Genomic DNA, 16,100 nt, shown 5'->3' on the forward strand with positions numbered 1-16,100 from the left:
GGCTATAATGGATGAAGTAACTCTCTGGGTGCTAATCAGCAGATTAGCATTTTGCTTCGTTCTCCTCCATCATGTATAAACAATTATCTTGATGAAAAGTAGACAAAGGAGCTCATGTGTGAACCACAGTGATGCAGTGCTGCTGCCATCTGTTGGTAGGCGACAAGAACAAATGACAACAAAGCCAGGTCGAGCTTTGGATTTAAAGAAAACCTATATTTTTTTGGAGTGTATGGCCACGAGTATGTGGACGTCTGAGCTTTATATTTATGTGTAATTGATGTGTTTGTCATTCAAAATCCATTGCTTTATCAAGCTTAAATAGGAAGCAGTGTGAGGATGTGGTGGTATGTGACCCTTTAACTAAGCCATAGGATGTCCATATACTTCTGGCCATGCAGCAGATTTATTTATTTCATCCTGTAATAGATAAAAGAAGCATTTATCTCCATCCATCCTGTGCTGATGCTGCAGGCCTTCATCTAAATCAATTAGTCATCTGACAACACTCACTGCAAAAACATAATCAACGTGCAGCCATGTGGTACCTGTGAAACATCTCAGCAGTTTATTTGACTGTAAAAAAAAAAAAAAAGAAAGAAAAGAAAAAAAACAGCATAGTGTTTGGCATGACAACAAAAACAAGCCACGCTTTTTGTCTGGGACGCTGCCTCACCTTGTCGTCTTGTCAGAGTCATCATGAGGATCCTCAGCTGTGGAAATGAAGCGGCGAGCTTTAAAACTCAGGGGTGTGTGTGTGTGTGTGTGTCCACGCCCCCTCACCCCATGTGTTTCCTTAATGGCACATTACTGCACGATAAACAGCAGAGAAAGGGGCTCACATGGGCGTCGAGTGGGATGACACATAGATTTGTCCTATACCAGCAGTGTGTGTGTGTGTGATACTGGTTGCAGCAGTAGAGTACATTAAGAAAACAGAAACCTCCAGAGTAAACCAGTGCAGCACTTTCTTTCCACTGTACAGGCTCATAACAAAACTCTCTACATGCTCTTCAGTTTCTCCTTTTGTTTTCAAACAGGAAATTTAAAAAAGAAAAAGAAAAACCAACTCGACATTTAAAGCACAAGGCTTTGGCTGATTTACAAGTTTTTAGTGTCAACAAATCCCATGAAAAGACCAAAATCAACAAAGACTTAAACCTTCAAACAAGTTTCACCTGAATGTAGCAAAACCCTGATTATTATTCTAATTGATTGTTATTCTACAAACCTATCAGCAAGCCTTCCTATTGGACATGCTCCATTACCATAAACATTAAAGCGGTTAGAGAGCCTGAAGTGTGCCAGTGGAGTTGCTACCTTTTTGTAGTTCATTTAATTATCTTTGCAGTTAAATCATTCATTATAAAACTAGACTTTTTAGTGCAATTGCTCATAAACCCTTTTGTAATTCCTCATAATCCATCTAACAGCACATAAGTGCATCACCTATAATCAAACTGAACTCATCTATAGATCAGCAGCCTGAGCTCTGATTGGCTATTAGTCACATTGGAAGCTGTCCAATCAACTGCTCTGTAGCTTTTGCTGTTTAAGTCAATGTTTATTTGATTGTTTATGTATTTACATAAGTTAATCGACTGTAGAAAATAATTAAAATGTCAACACAAAATCTTGTATCTTCAATGCAAAAGAGCAGAAAAACATTAATCTAATTAATGTTTTAACCAATTCAAAGCCAGTTTCTTAACTGTAATTGATTTCTAACAACTTTTTAAAAAATTAATCAGTTTATTAATAGATTCTTTTTCAAGTCTACAACTTAAATTCCAGCGGCACAGTCAAGATCCATACTCTGCATTTTATCCTACATCTGTCACTTACAACATCCTGGTGTAGCACCCCCCCTCCCCCATCACTTTACAGAACCAAATGTGTATTAATTAAATACACAAATAGTCCCATTAAATTAGTGTCTTCCTCCTGTTTGAGTAGTGTTTAATAATAAAAACAGTGTTTGACAGTCTCACGTCTTCACAATAGTGCGTGCAGTGTTTGTGGAGACAAAGTAAAGAAGTCCAATAACAGTTGATTTTTTTTTCCATGAGATTTGTTGATAATAAACAAAATACTGAATGAACAACGCTAGCTTTATCCTTTAAGCTTCCATTTCAAATTTGCTTTATTCCTCTATATAAAAACTTGACACTCTGCCCAGACATTCACTGGATCACTGTACTCTGTGACTGAGCCAAGACAAACAGAACCAGCTGTAGTGATTGGTAATAATAACATCACTGGAGAAGAAAAAAACAAAAAACACTAACATCTAAAATGAGACGGCCAGGTTAAAGACAGTTTGTCGGAAGACATGCTGAGTAATGTTGTAATACTGAAGAGAACGTTTCTGATAAGAAAAACAAAACGAAAACAAAAAAACAGCAGATAAAAGGGCACATTTCCACATTTCTGGGCTTTGTCTTTCCCTGTCCACAGGATGAGAGTCATCACCGTCGCCATTAGACACAGAGTTCATATTTAAAAAGGCCTCATCGGAGATCATTGGACATTCATTGGGTCGTACCATCTGATTGAGCGCAGTGAGAGGGAGCAGTGCAGGAAGGGGTGGTGGACGGCTGAATGCACTCGAGTGCAAAATGGCTTCTTTTTTTTTCGAGCACCAGGACCGATGCATCCCTCCCTCCCCCTCCCCCTCCCCCTCCCCTCTCCGTCCTCTAGTCTTGTCATTCAAAGTGCGTACTCGCTTGGTTTGACACCTCCTTAAAACACACTAGTGAAGGGAAAGCGCCATCTAATCACCAAAGTTGACTTCCTGCAGATCTGAGTTTAAAAAAAAAAAGCTCAATTCATTGAAAAGAGCAAGAAAGATTAAAGAAAAACAGAAAGAAAGAAAGAAAGAAAGAAAGAAAGAAAGAAAGAAAGAAAGAAAGAAAGAGGGGCGTTCAGGTGCATCAATCTGCTTAAGTTAATGGTACATTAGCTGTGGCTCCACCTTAAGACCAGGCAACACCGGCGAGGATTTCTCAAATCCACCACCAGCAGAGTGATAAAGAGTATGTACATCTGAATACACGTTGGTGTTTATAGATAGCTCTCTAATATATTAATGTACAAAATATAGAATCTTAAAATATCTGATAGGGTTTGGTGTTCTGAAGTCAAAATACAAAATGTCGAAGATTTAGAAAAAAAGCTCTTCATTGACATCCTCTTAGTGTTTCAGGTGTGTTTATATGCTGTCGATACCGTAGTGTGGAGTGTGTGGTTTTAAAAACGTCACTTTGTGGAAACACTGCTGAGTGTTTTTTTTTACCTCCTTCATTCACCTGCAAGACTCACTCTTCTTCTTTTTCTTCTTCGCCCCATAAGACACGACTGAGCCGTTCTGATTGGCCGACATGATCGGTTATTGATACGAGGACAGGTAGCGGCGCTGTGGTTGGTGCTGGCGGCTGTGAGTGTTTTTCCCCCGACCCACCCACGCTTGAGATTTTGTACCTGTAACCACGACAACCATGGACAAAAAAATGTTGTGTTTCACATACAGTACATAAAAATCATATATACATACACATAAAACCTGTGTGTGTGTGTTTTACATGTACATATACACTTCAGCAGGAGAAAGGCAGAGAGAGACGGGAAGTTTCACGTCTTCCCGCAGGTTTGTCCGACCGAACCGCCTTCGGGAAGAAAAAAAAATCTGGCAGACTGAAGCAAATAAAAATTTCTCTGAACTTTAGTTTTTGTTTTTTTTTTCCTGTAGGAAACTCACAAAGCCGGCAAAAGTCTTGTTTTGTGTTTGTGTTTGTTTTTTCGCCCCCCCGCTCTGATTGGACGTCTTTGGTCTCCGTGTCAGAGTCAGGCTTAGCTGGGCCTCTGCCGCTCAAGTCTCCTCCGCAAGCTGAGCTTTGGGATGACTGCTCCTCCTCGCCGTCCGTCCTCGTCGTGGCCTCGCTGGGTTCAAAGAAAGGTTTCTGCCTGAAGCTGGTCTCGGTCCACTGTGAGCTGTCAGAGGTCCATGAGGCGGCGCCGTGTGACAAGAGGCAGAGTTAACAACCTCCCCCCCGTGTTGTAGTAGGAGTAGTAGTAGTAGTTTGTGGTTTTGAGCGAAGGTTAACTGTTGGGGGGTCCGCTGGTGAGGAAGTAGGTCATCATCTCTCCTTTGCCCTTCACCGTGACCAAGCCTCTGTACTCCAAGGTGTAGTTATAGGAGGTCAACACCTGTTGCAGGTCTGCAGTCACCTGAGGAGGAGGAGGAGGTGGAGGAGGAGGAGGAGGAGGAGGAACGGTGAGGGCATAAGTTTGATTTCAATCATATTTACAATTTTCTGTGCATTAATTATTTTGTCTTCTTTGACACTTTATGACTCAACATAGACTGAAAATCATCACATCAGTGCTTGTTATAACAGCTAAATTTTGAATCAAATTTAAAGACTTTTTTTTTTATCAAAAGGCTTTTTTATAGTGTCTCCTTTTAAAGCTGTGTGACATTTTCAGTCTATTTTTATTCCTCCTTCCTTATTCTTGCATCAACACTTGACCTTTCGACGTCGCACCTCCAGATGACATCGCTGTCGTTAACTTTGGGTTTTGAGTTTCTGTGTTTCGTCTTGTCCCTGCTTTATCCTCATTGCCTGCTCAATTTACCTTTGTGTTCTTTTATGAAGCACTTTGTAAAGCTGTTTTTTTTTATTGTGCTTTAAATGCGATACAAATAAGACTTTATTTTAGTTTAGTTTATTATACTCGTTTGAAAAAGATTAAGGTTGCACCGCCTCGGTGGGTCTTTGCCTTGTGAAGTGCTTAACGAAATAAACTGAATCGATTGTTTTATTTACCAACATAAAATCTACTGCAATTCATCATTGTCTCATTTATCATTTTATTAATTCACCAAAATGCAAAGGCTCAGAAACCCAAATTCAAAACACTAAACAACAGAAATTCTTCTTTTTTTTTCCTTTTATTTAACTTTGACCAATCAGAAGCTGCTATCCACAATATGTCAATGTCAATGTCTGTGGAAGGAGAGCTCAGCTTCTGATCAGTTTTTCATTAAAAGCAAAGCATAATAACAATGTAATTAATATAAAATAATGTTAACTGATGTTTAATGAAATATAGACAGAGATTAGACTTTTTCAAGAACCCGTCTTCTGTGATTCTCTCTGTGATATTAATTTAATGTATCTAAAGACATAAAGAACATAATGAAAGTGTTGCCATCCAACACAAAAGGTGGATTCGAGGCCGATGACGTCATGGCGCTGCAGCTTCATTAGGAAGCACTGGTTCATATTTGCTCCCTGGTTAATGGTTTTTCTGGAGACGAGTGAGATCAAATTAAAGGTTTCCATCTGTGTTCAAAGCAGCTTTGAGTTATTAAGCTTTAATGATTCCACATCTGATTGAGCCAAACCAATACGGCCATTTATAATTAACATTTTTCATTAACCTGAATAGACTCATTCTAAATCCAGCCAGCAGCCACAGTGTGTGTGAAGTGCAGTTTCACAGAGCTGATGCACATTAGATGGATTCCTGGTTTCAATGACCAATACTAGATTGTGGCTAACACTCATCCTAAGCACTGAAAACACTGTATATTTAGTTTTAACTTTAACTTTTTTCTTATCCTTAAACTAAATGAATCTGCAGTCTGCGATTGCCTCATTTGTCTATGATTGGTTTTAGGTTGAGCCATCTAAAACCATCTAAAAATATTATCTTAACATCATCATTTACTTCATTTTGTAAAGGGACACTTTAATTTGACTTTATCATGTATAAAGTAGAATATTTTATCACAGGCGGTCTCACCTGGATCCTCTCCGGTACACCTGTGCTGTCCATGCGACTCGCCACGTTCACCGTGTTGCCCCAGATGTCATACTGAGGCTTCCTGGCCCCGATCACCCCGGCAACCACAGGGCCCATGTTAAGACCTGACAAACAAAACAAACACCAGACAACACAGAGTTTCTTAATTACCACCAAAAGAAGCTGAACAAAACAGACAAAAAAAAAGTTGATACTTAAAGGAATAGTTCACCAAAAAATGAAATTCAGTCATTATTGAATCACCCTCAGGCTGATGAATACTCCGGAGTAGTTATTTATTCCTCAAAATGCATCTGGAGACCCGGGAAGCCGGTTCGTAGTTCAACAATAACTTTTAATGAGAGTCAATAGGGCCCGACATAAAAACGTCCATAAAACTACACAAAACCATTTAATATTCCTCCACACTGCTCGTCCGCTGCAATCAAAGTGTCCTGAAGGGATAGAGTCCAGAGTTTACCCGAAACAACGTCATTTAGGACATTTTAACAGCCTAAACAGTCCTGTATTGGAGAGATATTGAGAGTGCGCCCCAGGAAAATTGAATAGAGGACTGTAAAAATGTCATAAATGACCTCATTTCCAGTAAACTCTGGACTCTGGTCCTCCAGGACACTTGGATTGCAGCGGATGAGCAGTAAGGAGGAATATTACAATATTACAATTGTGTAGTTTTATGGACCTTTTTGTGTCGGGCGCTATTACTCTCATATAAAGTTTTCGTTGGACTACGAACCCTTTGAGGAATAAAAAACTACTACTGGAGTATTCATCAGCATGAGGGTGAATTCCATTTTTTTGGTGAACTATTCCTTTAAACCGACAAAGGAGTGAACTGTGTGTGCAGCTCACCTATCTTCATTTTGAAGTTGTTGAAGGAGTGCTCGTTGATGTACTTCATCTGGTCCATCATCCTCATGGCGTAGTCGGCCAGAGCGCGGATGTGCGAGCGCCCGGCCTTGTCGTACGTCGAGTCGTTGAGGCCGGACGCCGCCATGTAGGTGGAGCCGATGGTCTTGATCTTCTCAAGCTGACGGAACTGATCCTCGCTAATGATCTAATGGAGGAGAGAGAGAGAGAAGAGAAGAGAATAGAATATAACGTTCAGGGTTTTAATCTATAAATTCTTCTATACTGAGCAGGATTTGGGTTCGGCTTCACTGGATCCAATTCTGAGTTGGTGAAATTACCTCATTCTCTGAGCTGCAGCTCCAACAGAGCTATTGATTTTTGATTTCCTCTGTGCTTTTAGGAGCAAAGAGTAATGTGCAAAAAAGAGTTTTAGCCTCTAAACCCGCATTTTATCAATATTTTAGATTCATATTATTAACTTAAATCACTCTGTCTAATGTTTTATCACCCATCTAGTTACCACAGTGAAGCATCTAGCATTCCCCTACTGTCATTTATCTTCATGCAGCATTATGAACTTTGTATCATGTGCATTTTAAGTGTCATTTCTTAAGCATGAAGTGAGTAAATGTTCACTGAGTACTGCAATGCTGAGCCTGTGTTTTTTTTTTTTCCTTCTCCCTTCTTTCCTTGAATTATTATTTTTTCACACATTCACTTTTTTTTCTTCATATATGTGCATTATGTGTGTATATATGTGTATGTATATATATTTAATTATTAGTATTTTTTATTACTACTAACTTATTTATTTATTTTTTATTGATTTATATTTCTTACTACCTGCCAACTTCGATATTTATGCTTCTTTATTGATCTTATTAGTCTATTTATTCATTTATTTTTATCTATTCATACATTAATTTATTCACTTGTTTATTTATTTACCCTATTTTTCTCTTCCTCTATCAACCCATATTTTTTTTCTTTTCTTTTAACTATGTGTCCATCTGCTGGGGCTGGGTGCCGGAGGGATGGGGGTGGGGGGTTGGTATCTGTTCTGGGGTATGCTGAATTTATATCTGTAATTAGAACACTATTGTTTTTCTATATGTAAAATTCAATAAACAAACTGTTAAAAAAAAAAAGTGAGTAAATGTTCTCGTTTTACTTGGAAACAACAGTCTACTGAAGCACAGTCTCACCTCGTCAAAGTCGGCGATGATCTCGTTGAGCAGCCGCAGACACTCCACGCCCTCGTTGTTGGCCTCCAGCTCCACGTAGAACTCGGAGAAGTTGCTGATGGAGGCGAACATGACGGCCACGCACTCGCACGACTGGTAGTAGAGCTCGTCGTTGCGGCGCTCGCGCTGCAGGAAGTGAGCGGCCACGTCTTTGGGCAGGATGTTGTGGAGCAGGCGGCGGTTGTAGGCCTGCAGCTCCTCCATCTCCTCCTTCTCCTCCGTGGCCTGGAGAAGAGAGGAGGGGGGGGGGATACTTCACTACACACAATTAAGAGGTTCACAGAGGATGTAATGATGGGATGCTCTCTGAGGGAACGCCATTACTGCAGCTGATAGTGTTGTTTCTATTTACTCGACTGCCCTTTGGCCAGTCCCACTATTTGTTACCTCGGGTGTTATCTGCCTTTTCAACTTTCCCAGAGCTGCTGCAGGGCTGGAGCCTCCTTGTTGTTGGTTTTTAAAAAATACCCTGTTATTCCTCCTCACCTGGATTATCACCCACAGGCAACACAGCTGCCTCAGGACCTCCAAAAGATGTCACTGAGCCCCGGAGCCTCCCCGACCACATTTTATTATGAAATTAATACTTAACTTCTCATTTGACTATCCTACATCATCAGCGCCCGTGGGCCTGAAGGTGACTCCGAAAAGTTTTTAGCATGTTCACTCTCAGAGGAGAGAAGCACTTCGACACTTTCACTGCAAAAACCCAAATATCTTATAAAGAATATTTGTCTTATTTCTAGTCAAAACAAATCTCATTATACTTAAAATCAGAAATATCACATAAAAAGTAGCTTGTTTTTAGACAGTTTTTACTTCTTTCAACCATATTTTCACTTGAAATAAGTAGAAAAATCTGATAGTGGAGCAAGTTTTTCTTCCTTATTACAAGCACAAAAAACTTGGCAGATTATTCTACTTATTTCAAGTGAATATTTGTTTGAAACAAGTGAAAATGATCTAAACACAAGTTGATTTTTAGGTGATGAGTCTTATTTTAAGTGGAAAGAGATTAGTTTTGACAAGAAATTAGACATTTTGACAAGAAAAAGGACAAATATTCTTGGAAAGATTTTGAGTTTTTGCAGTGTTGAATCCTCAGAAACAGAATAATCTACTTCTCTTCTTCAGTCTACATGTCCTGATGTGCTTGTTTCTTCACAACAAACCGTCTCACTCTGCTGCAGAGCGATGATACACAGTGTTATTCCTGTTGAGGCCTAAATATCTTTATCACATACACTCCCTGAGGATTTTTCAGCAAGTATGAGTAACAGAAACTTATTAACATGTGGTTTTTACAGGGAAAATGTGTAATTGCACTGTAATGAAAGGACACAGAGGGACCTCAGTCTAATAAGAGGATTAAGGAGATGCAATTTGACTTCCATAGAGAGAGAGAGGGGGAATGTTGAGGGCTTTTATTAGATGTTTTTATGGACAATTTAGAGTTCCCACAATGCATTTCTCTCCCTGTGATGCTGACACCGACCTGCAGCTTCCAGAGGAAGTCCAGCCTGGCCGTGGACTCCACCTGCTGAGCGTGAAGGTAGAGGGCGAGCACAAAGACGGTGATGACCACCGGGGTCACGATCTTCAGAGGAACCTTGGAGTCCACCACACAGCTGGATGTCAACACACACAGACACACACACAGACATATTAGGTTTTTATGTGTTGTTATACCGAGATGTGAGCCAGTTCAATCAATAGGTCTCGTCCAACATCCATGTGTTAAATAAAGTTCTGTTGAATGGATGTAACTGACGACTCTGGAAGACTGGGACACAAAAAACACAAGCTGCCCTCTACATCTTGGCTCATTAGCGACAGCATCTGTTGCCAGCAGGTCATTATAGTTACATTGGTGCCAGGACAGTGATAATGATGCTGTTAGCTTAATCAGATGATGGAGGTGATGCTGTGGGTCTCCGAGGAAACAGAAAGCTGCCATCAGGCTCACCTTGTTCCGTTCATGTGCTCGCTGTGAGGGGAGGGAACAGAGGAGAGCCAATCAGCTGTCAGAGCATCTGCACACTTGTCAACCAACACAAACACACATATAGTATATATATATACACTGCCTGACCAAAAAAAAAGTCACCACTTGGATTTAACTAAGCTAAAAGGTAAGAGCCTCCCATTGGGTCATTACTGCATGGATGATTATGTTTCAGATGGCAACAACTTATTTAACCCTAACTGATACAGTCTCATTTCTTAAACAACCATGTTGGAAGACACATCCTGTGGTCGTGGAAAAGATGTTAATCTGTTTCAGAAGGGTCAAATTATTGGCATCAAGCAAATACTGTAAAACATCTAAGGAGGTTTCTGAAACTACTAAAATTGGGTTAGGAACTGTCCAATGCATTATTACAAACTGGAAGGAGAGTGGAGAACCATCATCTTCAAGGAAGAAACATGGTCCAATGTGACCACAGAGTCCAGACCTCAACCCCACTGAGAGTCTTTGAATGCAACTCTGAATGGAAATAAATGTTGCGACTAGGGAATTGCAATTCACATTAGAATCGCAATTCTCATTTAATACGATTCAGGATCGGTATGAAATGTCTCAAAATCGATTTTAAAAAATAAAAAAATGAAACAAATCTGCTGGCTGTCGGCCTCCATTTCCTTAGAATTTAAAAGGCAGCATGTTTAACTGCACTATTTTTTTTAAATAAAGAGGCACTTTTAATTTTGTTACTTTAGTCATTCTGTCTTGCAAAGCAGACTGGAGTAGATCATGAGGATCCTTTGCACACCGATAGACTGAAGCAGAAATCATTATGAATAAAATCGTTTTGAATCGAAAATCGATTTTGAATCGAATCGTAGCCCCAAAAATCATAGTGAGATAGTAAAAGATTTCCACCCCTAGTTGTGACATTGCAGAAGCTTACTGAAACGATGCCACAGCAAATGTGTGCTGTAATCAAAGCTACAGTAAAGACGGTCAAACTAAATATTGGAGTGTGTGACTTTTTTTTCTGGACGGGCGTCGGGCAGTGTATATACAGTTTGTAGAGAGAGAGAGCGGTATCGAGGTGACTCACAGGACATTGATGGCGTTGGCCATGACCAGCAGGTCCTGGTTGTCGAACAGGTTGACTTTGGGCACCTCCATGATGAGAAGGTAGAGCAGCTCGATGAAGAGCATGAGGAAAAGTTTCCCGAGGCTGCTGACCTGCAGGAAGACGGAGCAGGCCAGCAGGCTGAGCAGCACGCAGCACGAGAAGTACTGAGACACAACAGGAGACAGAGAGAGAGAGAGTTAGTAAAGGTACATTTGTTTTTACATCTCTGGATATGAAGGTTTATTTCCTGTAACAGACTGAATGAGTCACATCCAGAGGTGTGAGAATAAAACAGACAATAAACTCAGTGTTTTGACCACTCAGCTGTTCAGTTAAACATCGCTGTGCGAGCTGAGAAACCTGCAGTTACCTTCACTTAGCTGCTACCGTCCACAATTATATCACTGTGAAATCTCATAATATACAAACACAAGTGTTTTACCGCCACACACAGAAGTTTATTGCTCTTTTTATTGCAAAGACGCGTCATTTTTAAAGCCGTAACGTACCGGCGCTGCTTCACACCAGACGTCACACGGAAAGAAAACAACTTTACACTAATGAATGAGACTGTTTGACTAGTTCAATATGATGATTATCATGCAGGCTAATGTCAGCACACAAAAATACAATAAGATTACACTTGTAAAGGATTCAGAAATTGTTTGTAATGAGGTTTGTAACTTTCTAAACCATACATAAATTATTAAAGACAAACTGCAGCACAGTTTTTATACATTTCTGCAGACTCGCTGTGAAGAAGTAAATTACTTATTAATCTTACTAATGAGTTACCAGCATTTACAACTGGTACAAGGAGCTGTATTGTCATTCTCCTTTATTTTGAATAATAATAAGAAATACATTAAAGAAATAAAATGAAGCTGAAAAAATGATAATGAAGATAATATAACAAAAATTATTGAAATAAGACACCTGTTGAGACCTTAAAACATGAATCTGCTCGTTTGATATGATAATGATATTCTGTCATGTCATCCTAATGTCAAATGAAAAAAAACTGAAATTTGAATTAACAGTGGTTGATTGCTATGAACTAACAAATATGGGAAAAACAAAGAAAGCAAAGTAACTGTTGTGCTCTCACTGTTTGGCAACAGATCGTCTTTTTATCGAATGTGTCAAGTGAGTTATGTTGTGTTTGGTATAATAAACATTCATTAATCCTTTATGAGGGTAGTCTCACTGTGAGGTGGTGCCAAAAATGTTATCTTTTCTTTTTTTTTCAGACAAAGTTATTGCTCATTCTAAGTTGAAGTTTTTAAAATCTCAGTTACGCGGTAAACTGGCATCTGTGCACAGCGCCTGTTGAAATAAACAACATAAACACAACCAACACTAGAAGCTACTTTGAGCCCGAAATCATACTATGCAAATAAAGAGTGCACACACACGCACAAACACGCTCTCACACACACAGAACAAGGCACACCTGTACCTCAGGGAAGCTGCAGACGAGGGCGTCGTCCACACAGGGGCTGTGCTGGGAGTCCAGGCTGTAGTTGAGCTGCTGGGCGTGACAGCCGTTCACTCTGTCCAGGCTGATGTTGAGCTCCGCTGTGATGCAGCCGCGCAGGTCGTGACCGCTGCAGGTGAACTGGACAGGGAACAGTGTCATCAAAAAGTCATCAACAGGGTTCCCACACTTTTCTTGAAATCATCTTCCAGGACTTTTTCAGGACATTTTCAGCTGCCACAGTCTGACAGACATGTTACTACGCCATACAAATGTTCTTTTCAAAAATGTTACCTCATTTTGTACATTTAACCATTTTCTTTCTATGTTTATTCCTCCTTTATACCCTCAGAAGTCTGATTTAAAGATGTACAGTCTACAGCTCTAACTTATCTATGAAATAATCTCTTACATGCTCAGATGTTGTTTTTGTTTTTAAACCACACCCAAAACATCTCTCTGCTGCTCCTCTATCTATCACTCAGCAGAGGACAAGAAAACCCTCATGCTCGCCGTCCAATACTGGAAACACTCATCAACTCAAAGTCTCTAGTTCTTTTGCTATAGGCACTTCTTTGGAAAATAAATCCTTTGTGGGGTCTGAAAAAGTCAAATAGAGCTCTGGTAGCTGATATGATATGTGATAAATCATTTTCCAGGACATTTGACTTTTTTTTCCTTCTCATTTTCCTATGTTTTCCATGACTGGAAAATTGGTCAACCATTTTCCATGTTTTCCAGGACACATGTTTCTTTTAATTCTGTTAATAAGAACTTACAATGTTGATGAAAGCTGAGAGAAAGACGATGATGATGGTGAAGACGCCCACCAGGGTGCTGTTCAGTCTGGACTGGACGATCCTCTTAGAGAGCGTCTGCAGGACGACTGGGAACAGCTGCAGCGACGAGACAGTGAATAAACCACTTAAATCAGATAAATAAATGAATAAATACCTAAACAAACACTTTAATATGACGTATTGCTGATATAAGATGTGACAAGGTATTAGGTAACACACAATAAACTGAAACCTGCTGTTGAACCAACTTTTCTCATGTGGTACCTGATTAAAGAGGAACTGACAGTACAGGTCTCTCTGTACACTCAGTTCATGTACAAGTAGATTTTTTTTTCTCCCAGTAACAAAAAAACAAGAGTCATCTGTAAGAAGCATCAGGAGCAGCTCAACTTTTATCTCCTCTGCCCCTTAAGGCCCATCAACAGGCTTCAAGAGCAGCGAGGGGATGAAGCCAAAAGCCTCCTGAGTCCAACAAAACAACTGAAGCGTGTTCCAGTGACTGATTAATTGATTGACAGGCTGATTGATTGGTTTTTAATCTCAAGGTTGCACCCTCATTAGCTAATAAGGCACCAAATATGAGGCTGATATTGCAAAACAAAACTCATCCTGCCCTCTTTGCTACAGTCTACAAATTGAAGAAAAGGAGTGGAAGGAGCGAACAAAGAAAAAAGTGAGTGAACAAAGATGTAATTCATGTAATATTTGACCAAAAACTTGTCCCTTCTATCACCCGATGGAGGACACAAAGAACATAAAAAGGGTTTTATTTCAGCGCTGCCTAAATTGGCCCGAAAAAAGGACGCGGTGTCCCGACTCTGATGTGTGTAATAAATAAATACAGGGCAGAGCGATCACAGACAGTTAACAGTTGGAGTGCAGTTTGCAGTCTGCTACTGTGGTCGTTTACGAGATTTAGAGCTAACGTGGAGCGCAAGGTTGAACGCTCTCGACTGCAAAAGTCTTTAGGATGTGACAAAGAGGTCGAACCCCCCCTCCCCACCACCCCTCCACAAATAGGAAACACACTGGCACAACCTCTGATTGAAGTGAGTGGGACTCAAGAGCAAAGCATCTTGGGAATGTTATGGCATCTTTAAATCCCAGACATCAAAGAAGATACTACAGATATACATGATTCACATCCTACACCTGAAATAAGCTCTGGCACAAGTCAAATCTCTATAATTTCATTATTGTAGTCGGGGGAACATCGGGTCTGTACTTTGATTTAAGGTAAGTAAAAACCTCTTCTCAGAAAATAACTTGTGTTAAACACATTAATCCACCTTTACACGGTATGGTCCTTTAAAGACATCCTGAAGCAGCTCTCAGAGTGCTACGCAGTTTCACGCAGTACGTGTTTCCGGTAAAAACATGAAGCTAAGCAAGGACATGTCACAGACCACGGTTATTGATTGGTGCGCTGAATGTAGGTTAAGCACCACAATTATAATTGGACATAAAATTAGGGACGCCCTCAAATGCAGGAAGAGAAAATACATAAATTTTTGACGTAAAAATACTCAGATAATAACTTTTTGATACGAATTTGGCCAATCTCAACAGATAGATGAACAGTTAATATGTAGATACAGGGTCAAGGCAAGAAAAAGACCATTTTCACTCAGTGGGGGCTTTAAATCACAATAATAATGGCAATGGCAACATCTGCACTCTAAAAACTATGTGTCATAACTAACACTTCTAAATCACTGACATCTGGATCCAGCTGCAAATACATCATCAAACCTGCAGCCTGATAATAGAGTCAATAGATTTGTCTTTGTGAGGTCTGACACTGGAGAAATGAGAAGCGAAAAGAGAAAAGCTGTCACTGCATCTCTGTACTAAAGTAGTTTCAAATACATTTTCTATACATCTCCATCCTTTAAAAAAAAAACAGCCTCCTAATCACTCATCAAGTCTCAGTCAGGAGAAGCTCTGTGCTTTAGATCTGCAGCTTTTTTCTTTTTGACGTTAATCACATTCATCACAAACGGAGACGGCTCACCCCAAAACAGCAGTAGATAGCTGAGACGAACATGACAGCCGTCAGGATAATGAGACAGGTGATGAAGAAGCCGATCATCAGACTGGAGCTGCACACAACAACAGACACAGAGAGAGAGATAATGTGTGATTATACACTGTACATATGTTTATTTCTGTCTGTAGTCTGTGTCACGACTGAGGAGGCGGTGACGACCTTGTGTGAGGGTAAATAACATGGAAGTCAGAGGTGCGTGTGTGTGTGTGTGTGTGTGTGTGTGACAGGAAGAGAGAGAGAGAGAGAGTGTGGAGACCGTGAAGAAGAGGGAGAGATGAAGGAAAACAGATTAAACAAAGAGACGGAGGAGGCACAGCGAGGAGACGGCGTGGGAGGGAGGGACTCTGAGGAGGGAGGTGAAGACAGGAATAAAAGACGAAAGGTGTGTGTGTGTGTGGGGGGGGGGGTGGGGGGTAAGATGAAAGGATGGAGAGGAGAGGTTAATAAAGAGGCGGCTGAAGGAGATCGATACTGAGAGAGGGGCAGCGAGGGAAGTCTGAGTGTGGAGGAGATGAAATAAAAAGAAAAGAGGAAGGAGGGAGAGAAGGAGCTTTTTGAGCCTGGCTGCTGCTCATACACAGATTTTATTATGATGATGATGATGATTTTAAACTCAGATTCCCTCTTTCTCACTCAGTTATTCAGATCCTTAGTCATAACAAAGACTTGAGTTTCTTTTACTTTTATGATTCTGCTCAGCTAAGAGTCGAAGACGGAGGAACTTGCAGCAGAAACTGTGTCGACTGAAGTGACGAGTAGAGT

The 16,100-nt window shown here is 40.3% G+C and overlaps 1 protein-coding gene across 1 annotated transcript in view; it reads right to left on the reverse strand.

The window, feature by feature from the left end:
* Positions 1-4,029: 4,029 nt before the first annotated feature.
* Positions 4,030-16,100, reverse strand: part of adcy5 (adenylate cyclase 5) — a gene marked incomplete at its 5' end in the record, with an annotated part of 89,802 nt that continues 77,731 nt past the window's right edge. Inside the window, 9 exons of the mRNA XM_083996007.1 lie at positions 4,030-4,227; positions 5,809-5,933; positions 6,682-6,886; positions 7,887-8,150; positions 9,421-9,553; positions 10,991-11,175; positions 12,471-12,629; positions 13,268-13,384; positions 15,303-15,390. Of these exons, the coding sequence (XP_083852133.1) occupies positions 4,099-4,227; positions 5,809-5,933; positions 6,682-6,886; positions 7,887-8,150; positions 9,421-9,553; positions 10,991-11,175; positions 12,471-12,629; positions 13,268-13,384; positions 15,303-15,390 (1,405 nt within the window). The 3' untranslated portion in view covers positions 4,030-4,098. The remainder of the gene's footprint in view (positions 4,228-5,808; positions 5,934-6,681; positions 6,887-7,886; positions 8,151-9,420; positions 9,554-10,990; positions 11,176-12,470; positions 12,630-13,267; positions 13,385-15,302; positions 15,391-16,100) is intronic.

The sequence above is a fragment of the Trachurus trachurus genome (genome assembly GCF_905171665.1).
Source record: "Trachurus trachurus genome assembly, chromosome: 21".
Classification (NCBI taxonomy): domain Eukaryota; kingdom Metazoa; phylum Chordata; class Actinopteri; order Carangiformes; family Carangidae; genus Trachurus; species Trachurus trachurus.